The 9,094-nt window shown below is 33.7% G+C and overlaps 1 protein-coding gene across 2 annotated transcripts; it reads left to right on the top strand.

Annotated features, from left to right (window-relative positions):
• Positions 1-532: 532 nt before the first annotated feature.
• On the top strand, positions 533-7,108 carry LOC145570185 (ubiquitin-conjugating enzyme E2 34-like). 2 transcript variants are annotated; one of them, XM_081629204.1, is made up of 11 exons: positions 533-684; positions 839-928; positions 3,607-3,708; positions 4,132-4,186; positions 4,716-4,754; positions 4,890-4,953; positions 5,059-5,120; positions 5,227-5,266; positions 5,608-5,635; positions 6,018-6,109; positions 6,645-7,108. In XM_081629204.1, exons 3-11 carry the CDS (start codon positions 3,652-3,654, stop codon positions 6,916-6,918), a joined length of 711 nt encoding a protein of 236 aa, XP_081485330.1. In that variant the 5' UTR covers positions 533-684; positions 839-928; positions 3,607-3,651; the 3' UTR covers positions 6,919-7,108. The 2 variants fall into 2 exon arrangements, with proteins under 2 accessions (XP_081485330.1, XP_081485331.1); XM_081629205.1 differs by lacking the exon at positions 839-928 and having other exon boundaries at positions 537-684.
• The last annotated feature ends 1,986 nt before the right edge of the window (positions 7,109-9,094 follow it).

Here is a 9,094-nt window from a genome sequence, read left to right as displayed (position 1 = left end):
AAAAAAAAAAAAAAATTATAGGGACATCTGCCTAAAATTTCCGGATGTCCCTAGGTACATCCGCTTGAAATTTCCGGATGTTCCTTGGTACATCCGGAAATTTTAGGCGGATGTACCTAGGACATCCGGAAATTTTAGGCGGATGTCCTAATTACCGAAAATAAAAAAAAAAAACTTACAGAATGATCCGACGCATTCTCCGGCGTACGTATGTTCCACTCGCCGTCCATGACCCAAAACCCGTCGGCAAACTTAACGATTTTTGAAAATAGAAAATTTAGGTGGTCGTGGGGACCGATTTGGTTGCAAGGTCGTGGGGACCGATTTTGGGAAGCTCGGGACAACAATGTCGTGAAGTAAGGGGACCGTTTCATGTATTGTGTCCAAATGGGGAATAATGTCCTTTTTATAACCCAAATTGCATAAAGGGCATAGTGGTCCATTCAAGTCAAAAAGGGAGCGTTACCTGGTAAAATGGGAGCGACAAATAGCACTTGAGTGATATTGAAAACCAAAAGAGGCCCTTTTCCCAGCCACCCCCAAGAAATACTTACCAAAAAGGGGGAAGAAATAAACAGCAGCACATGAATTTCCATTTTTACGACTGATTATGAGGAGAGAGATTACGAGATACGATTATTGAACTGCGATTTCTTCTGTCCTCTCGTTATCTTCGTAATTAAGGTATTTTGCTTTCAATTTGATCCCCAATTTTTCTTTTCATTGATTCTGTAATATTCGATTTGATTTCGTAATTTTTAGGGTTTCGATGATTTTATTCTTTTTGATTCACAAATTATGATCCAATTATCGTAATTTTGTTGTTGTTGATTTGTAGACGTTCATCTGCTACTAGTAAGGGTTTTGTTGGTGCTGATTGATTGGCCTTTTTGTTTGAATTGTTTTTCTTGGTGAATTGATTGATAAGGTGATACTTCTTTCTTACTCTTCTTTTGTTTCGATTGTAATTTTGGAAATTTTAATTCAGCAAATTAGTGGAGAAAAAAAAAAAAAAAAATTAGATAAGAATGTTACAGAAGAGTAGTGGGGAATGAAGAATCTGACTGCAAATTGTAAAATTCTTGTTGTAGGTTTTGTATGTTTGTGAGGGTTTGTATGTTTATATGATTAAAATTACACTCTTTGTATTTCAGGATCTATGTGTCTGTTAATAGCAATAGAAATTGCTGTTTGAACATTGAGTTCGTGCTATCTTTCTGACAGACCTGAAAACGTCAGTTTATGTATCTTGTTTGTCAAGAACACCATTTTTGTTGAGGATTCAGGTGCTTAGCAACTACTCTGACCTTTCTTACTATTGAGGCTGCCGCTGTGCAGGGAAGGGGTAGGCTGATCACCTGATTACTTAGAGAATGAGGTAGAGAGGAAGGAGAGAAGAAAGATGGGAAGTGGCTGAGAGGAGAGTGAGAGGATTAAAATAAATAAAATTTAGTGAGGTTAAAATTGTTAGTAATCAAGTATGTTGATTAAGGTATGGGTTTCTTGGTGTCCTTTATTCTAAACCTAGTTTTGATACTAAAACATGTAGTTGATATCTTTGGTTGAACCGAACCACCCCTTAAACACACTAGACCATTTGGATTATCATCATACAAATACACCTCTAAGTCCATTATTATCTAAGCTACCTGCATAATTTTGTCTCATTCAGACTTGAAAAGTTCCATCTAACTTATCCAACTTGTTGTAGAAAACTCAAATTGGAAACAATGAGTTTCTCATCATGAATTGGTTGCACCAAAATGCAATTTGTTAATTGCAGTAGTAACTTCATATGAGTATGGAATCATGAGTAAGGATTTAATTTTACTTATTTGTCTATTGTTCCCAACTAGTTTCTATAAGATTAAATTATGTATGTCACGTTTTTCAAAGCCTGAGATACTCACTAATTAAGTTTCTCCAATGGCTTTTGATTTGTAGTTCTGCTTGGCTAGTGCTTGCCGTGAATCTTTAGATCTTGTGCTTATATATATCATTGCTCTTCTGTTATCACTTGTTATATACTTATATATATCTCGAGCATCATACCCTAGAAGTCAAAAGTCTATCATGATAGACCATGTTTGGGTATGATTTGAAGCCATTTGTTTATTTGGAAGACCATGACACGACATGACATGACATGTGTTCCACTAGTTTCTGATTTCAAGAGCTTATATTGTAATATGGATGTTTTTGGAGCATACAATGTGTCAATATAGCTGTCAACTTTTTATTATGGCTTGTGATTATTTTTCAAGGCCTGAAATGTAGTTATATGAGGCAAACCACGATTTGGGCCACTAGGAGCAAGGATTTTCTCGAAGAGTTAATATTTTAACGTGGTTTTGGAGCCAGATACAAGAGAGAGGATTAGAGGAGTGAGATTAAAATAATAGAAAAGCTAGATATCTGATGGAGCAAGATAACTAAATGGAGCAAGGATTTTCTTGACTTGTTAACATTTTTTATTGTGTTTGGGAGCAAGATACAAGGGAGAGGAATGAGTAAAAAAGATAGGAAGTTGGGTATAAATTAGGATTTGGAAGAAGTATCTCTTTTAATTTCAGAATCTAGTTGCCCACTGAACTAATAAATGTTTTGCTTAGGGGGTGTTGTTATTGTTTCTAGTTAATATAGCTATTCTACTATTCTACCTATTGATATGTTTTCTATAAGGATTCATAGGTTGTCGTACTAAAATAGCATGAGACTTTAAGTTTGTGGGACAGTGGTAGTATAAAAAGGGAGCTTGATTTGAATTTGGATGCATTAATTCTTTAGCATTGATTTTTTAGAATATGATGAATTTAGACTATTTATTGGGTGTTCTACCACAATTTATTAATTTTTATCCTTTAGCTGATGTTAATTTTAATTAGAAGAAATGACTCAATGTAAATCATAGCCAAGAAATTTATTCATCACAAAGAATTAAGATTGGTGTTGGAAGTTAACCTTTAATGAAATTGATATTGAGTTGGACTTTCAAGTTTGACAAATGGAAACTAGACTATCTCAGCTGTGATCGTTTTAGTTGTGTTTTTGGTGTTCCACATGTGGACAAAATGTCCTGTTTTGTATTGTTGTTCTTGTGTTCAGACTGCTACTCAGGACCATATTCCTTGGAGAAAATTATGATGACAAGATATGTTGGGTTGTTCTTGTGTGCAAAAGCTGTTTATATTCTCATTTTGCATGTTTATTTCAACCTTCTTTGTATAACTCCCATAGTCCCTTCACATATTATCTACTCCTAATCCATTACGAGGCACTAGCTTCAATGATGCTTTTCTCATATTTTCTCTCCTGGCTATAACTGTTATTCCCATTGTTTGTTTTAGCAAGAATTGAGCACTGAAATGCATTCCTCTCTTTCTTCGCTTTTGATGTTTAAGGGCAAGGTTGCTTTTTGTTTAGTTGTTTATCAATGTTGCTAGCATAAATCTATTTGATTTAACTCTTTTTTCCAAGATGTTGAATTTTTTGATTTTACTCTTTTTTTCCAAGATGTTGCTCTCTGGATTTTTGTTAATGTTCTAGTTGTGGGATCAGTTTGTTTTGTCAATCCTAATTGTAATTATTTATATGGTTTTTTAACAGTTTCGTTCTGAGGTTCAAGTTAGGAGTTGCATTTGAAGATTATAAATGGCTGAAAAAGCTTGTGTCAAACGCCTTCAAAAGGAGTTTAGAGCGCTCTGTAAAGTACGTATTATCTTTTTTTCGCTCTTATTGCTCACCAGCCGGTTTCTAACTTTCTTTTGAACTATATTCTATATTTGATGTGTATGATGTTTTACTGGTGGATTTGTCTGCATATAGCCTTATTTTCAATGAAGAATATTAGAGAATAAATTTTTTTTGCGTATGATAGAGCAAGCTCACCCCAATTCTTTAGGAGTTCTGACTTCTGAGAACTCAGCTTTCTCAAATTAGGCCTTTTTTTTATTTAGTTTTTAATTTTTTATCTAGAATAAATTTGTTGGAAAATGAATGTTTTGGAAAAAATATGTCATCACTCTTTACACCCCCTCTTGGATGGGTATTTTCTTTAATAATTTTGGTTTGTGCTCCTGCATTATATCTTCATCCTTTAAAATACTCTAATGGCATTTTTTGAATTTGCAGGAGCCTGTATCTCATGTTGTTGCTCGCCCCTCTCCAAATAACATTCTTGAATGGTGTAAGTTTTATTTTAGCAGTCCTTCCCTTGCTGATGACTTGAAATAATGTGCTAATTCATTTGTGGAAATATTGGAACTTTAGTGTATTTCTAGTTGTTGTATGCCATTTGGTGGAATATGGAAACTTTGACAACTTAGGTTATGCCTTAACCTGGTAAGTCCTACCCTTCCAAAGATTGTTTGCAAGATGAATAATCATGTGACTGTATACATAGCATACCTATTCATCATTTCATCTAGACTTAGCTTTTTATATAAGTTGACCTTAGTCTCTATAAAATTTTTTCTCCAAATTTTTTTCTAATGTGGGCTTACTGGTTTGGAGTATAATTATATTATAAGTCTCTAATTCACAATTGCCACTAAAATTAGCATGTTCAAGTTTTTGGACATTGCTTAAATGATGGGGATTATTGTTATTAAATTGTTTTAGCTTTTAGAAGATATGTTCCAAATTATATGTTGTGTTAGTCTTTTTATTTGGTTTGCATTCCTCTTTCTTATCTTTCTTTTGTTTTCCAATTTCAGATTATGTACTTGAGGGAAGTGAAGGAACACCGTTTGCAGGTTTGTCCTTCCTGCTGTAATTCTTTTCCTGCATCTTTTAGGCTCGAGTTCTGAACTCTTGTGACTCAGTCATTGCTCGTGTCACTTTCAATTATTGGAGTTGATTTTCTGATTTTTACATCTTATCTTATGAAGGTGGTTATTATTATGGGAGGATCACGTTTCCATCTGAATATCCATTTAAGCCACCATCAATCAGGTACCTTTTTTTTTTTTTTTTTTTGGCTAGTTATCTTCTCCCTTGAAATCATAAAGAAATAAAAATGCTTGTGGCTTTGGCATTTTAATGTTTCCTTGTTTATAGGATGACGACTCCCAACGGGCGGTTTATGACTGATACCAAGATATGCTTGTCTATGAGTGATTGTAAGTTTTGTGCTTCATTGATGCTCTTTATCTGCTCTCTCTTTTTTTTTTTGGTCATTGATTATGATTTAGTCTCATGATGATTGTCTCTTTTATTTATTTGCAGTTCATCCTGAAAGTTGGAATCCAATGTGGTCAGTATCCAGGTAAGATAAAGTGTGCTAACAGATGTTATTCTCAATGCATGACTACATAGCGTGTCCTTCAATTGAGGGAAAAATGGGGTAGAATGCTAGATTCTTATAGGAGTCATTTTTAACCATTTATGGGACAAGCAAATATCATGTGTCATTGACTCAATGATATGGAGCAGCCTTTTCAATTTTACTTTAAAACTTATGTAATATCATTGTAGAAGTAGAGTTTTCATTGATCTTGATAACTAAGATACTGTAGTATGTACCATCTTAAGTTGCTGTTGCTGGAAGAAAGCACATTCTTTTTGTATAGTTGCATGTTATTGACTACTATTTGTTTTAAAATGCAGTATTCTTACGGGTCTACTCTCATTCATGGTAAGTTCATGCCTTTGATTTATATATATGCTTCTCCATTAACAAGGTCTGACCTATCTGCTTGAAACTTCTGTGTGTTATATACTACTTCCTCTATTTTTTTTATACTTGCAACACACCTTTTATCACGCTTTTCGAGGAGATGATTAAACTAGGTAAACGAATGAATTAAGCTATGAAATTTAAACCGTAACACCTTATCCCTTTCTTCTTATAGGTGGTAAAATTTTGTAAATTAATTTATCCGTTTACCTAGTCTAATATCTTCCTTAAAATGCGTGCCGAAGGGTGTGTTGCAACTAAATAAAAACGGAGGAAGTAGTATTACTTAGCTCGTTTCAATTGATATATTTGGTTTCTAAGTCTTTCTTTTGTCCTGCAGATGGACAAAAGCCCTACTACAGGAAGCGTTTCAACATCTGTTGAGGAAAAACAATGTTTAGCCAAGTCTTCACTTGCCTATAATTGTAAAATGTAAGTGAGTGGCAGTTTATTACTGGTGTCTGTTTTGTTTATTCTCTGTTGTCTGACATTGTCTACTGATGAGTATTGCATGCAAAAACCCATTTTAATATTGCTCTTTAAATCTTGGGCATATTCTTCATGAATGTCCAATATTGGTTTTTCAGTTGACTGAAATTAAGATTTTGAATTGATATTTTGCTCTTACCACAGTCACTAAAGTTGGTGTTCTGTTTTTGGGTTTTTTGTTTGGCATTTCTGTATGAGTCATGTTTTTCTAAGATAACTTAGTCTTATACTGAAATTAAATCCATCCATGGTTTTCTCAGATAGACCTTAGTCTCATAATGTAAATTGGAACATAAATAAACATTGTTTCCCATATTTTTCTCTCAGTTGCATCCTATTGTCAGATGATACCCATGCCAATTTTGAAATTGTCCTGAAATTCAAGAAGGCAATTTTGTGGAATTAGTCAGTTGATTTTTCTTTGAAAATAATCTGTCAATTAATTGTCTATTTTGGGCTTTGAAACTTTGCTTTTTAGTTCTACTTTTAGGAAATTGTTTCCTGAATACGTTGAGAAGTACAACCAGCAGCTTGCTGAGCAAGCTCGGAAAGTGGCATTGTCAGTGCCCGCACAAGAAGAATCTTCACTTCTCAATTCGGAGACACTTAATAATAACATGCAAGATAATGCAGCAAAAGCAGAAGATGGGAACAGAAGAAATAATCGTAAGCAATCTGTGCCGACCTGGATGCTGTTGTTGCTCTTCTCAATATTTGGTTTAGTTATGTCCTTGCCTCTTCTTGAACACTGATGTCTCTCCCTAATTAGGCTCGACCTAAATGGGTAAATCTTCAAACTTAAGATCATATAGATATGCATGTGAGCTGGTCAAAATTTTCACATCCAAAATTTACCTTTTGTGGTGTTTCACTGTCTTGTAGTGTTACGGAGTACTACACTAACTTGTACAGTTTATGGGATGCTATCTTCTTTCAATTCAACTAGTCTTTTGGCCCGTGCAAATGCACAGGTTGTTCATAGAAAATTACATTGAGAGATGAGTAAGGAAATACCAATAAATTATTATGAGTGCAATGTGCAACCGAAATCATGAATAAATCAATTAAATTTTTGAGACTTTGATTCGAAATTATGCTTGAAAAAAAGAAGGTGGAAGGACTAAATTAAAGAGAGAAAACGAAAAGTTTGAATTGAAGAGGGGAGCTAAAGATGAAGTGTTTAATGAAAGAGTTAAAGATGATGTATTAAAAAAAATTAAAAAATTAAAGATGTGAAAAGACATGTGGCACATTGAATTGGAAAAGAACATAGAAAAGTGTAATAGGAGAGAACATGTGTTTTTCTTGGTTTGAGTTTTTAAATACTAAGTATAGATTTTCTAGTCTGAAAATTTTGTTTTAGGTGTGTTGTCAAATCATCATAACAAAGTATATGAGCCTGTGAGCTTTAATTGTTGAGGTTCGTGTTTATAAACTTGAGAAAAAAAGGGTTTCGTGTTTGGCATTATACAAAGAGCATTGCGTTCAAAATCTATGTCATGGTCCGGAAACAAAACCTGTGACAAAAACTCAGTTTAAGCTTATCAACAACGAAGTCTTATGGGGTTCTAGTATGAGTGTGTTTTGCTTGCAAGAAGCTCGAAGACTTTTAGTTAAGTCTTCATGGTAAACACAAAGGAAAGTATATGGTGGAGGATCTTAAACGTGAGCAACATTGATTCCTTCTATTTTTCCATGAACTTGCTACATTTGTAAACGGTGTTATGCTTGTTGATTTAAAGGAAAGTATACGATGGGAAACAAGAACAAGGTTCAGCAACATATAATGTTCTAACAGAATATTGTTTTCTGGTCTAAGAACCATCAAGATATGCGATTTATGCAATTTTTTTTATAGGTACATATGATTAGGGACTGGAGAGCATGCAAATTTTACTTTAGTGAATTTTGAAGGGTTGATTTAGTTACTCTGCTGTCATATTAGAGTAAAGCCAGCCATTAACCAATTGGCTTGGTTATGGGGAGAGAGAAAGTGAAAATGCATTAAAAAAATGAAGAGAGAGAAAATTTTGTTGAAAAAAGTAATAACCAGGTTATGAAAATAATATTCACTTTTTGCCTTTGATTGGTGTTTTTGGTGATGTGGCAAATGTGTATGCTAGAATTTAAAAGAAAGATTGTGTGGTGGGGTTTGGTAAAAGCATAAGAGAAAAAATATATAATCAAAAAGTTATGGTTAACTATTGGGATACATTGGTTATTAAATGGGTATAAGTGTGGTTATAAGTAAGGTGGATGATGGAGAAATTAATAAAATAAGTAATAACCACAATGGTTGTGGGCAACCATTGTGTTTACTCTTATAGATACGGAGTAGAAGACTTCAAATTTTAATTCTTTGTTTCCAGTTGTCCTACGTTGATTTGACTTTGTAAGAACACTTAGTCGTTCTATGTTACCAATAGAAACCCTATTTTATGCATTCTTGTCCTTATATACTCTTACTTCATATCTAATTGGAATTAAGGGGGCGTTTGGTATGACTAATTGAAATGGAGTGGAAAGTAAATGAATAAGTGGGAGGAAAGGAATCATTTAACTCTTACATTTTCATTTGTTTGGTTCAATCATGAAAAGGAATCACTTAAATCTATCTTCCTTTATTTTTGTTTGAGGAAAATAAGGATAATTGTTATCTTAGGTTTTAGAGAGGTAACATACAAATCGGTAGAAACCCTCCAACCAAAACTTGGTAATGTTAATGGTAATTGTTACCCACACATTCCAACCAAAACTTGGTAACGCTAATGGTTTATTTGAATCAGTTTCCATTCAAAAAGCCCTCCAACCAAACATACTCTAAATTATCATATTGGAGACAAAGTCAATAATTATTCGATACTCTAGGTTATTACTTATTCCACCTCCGTTTTATTTTGATGTTAACCATACATAACTACCTCCAAT

The sequence above is a fragment of the Chenopodium album genome, chromosome 12 (genome assembly GCF_948465745.1).
Source record: "Chenopodium album chromosome 12, dcCheAlbu1.1, whole genome shotgun sequence".
Lineage (NCBI taxonomy): Eukaryota > Viridiplantae > Streptophyta > Magnoliopsida > Caryophyllales > Amaranthaceae > Chenopodium > Chenopodium album.
Note: the sequence above shows the minus strand (reverse complement) of the source record. Positions and strands in the feature narration are given on the sequence as shown.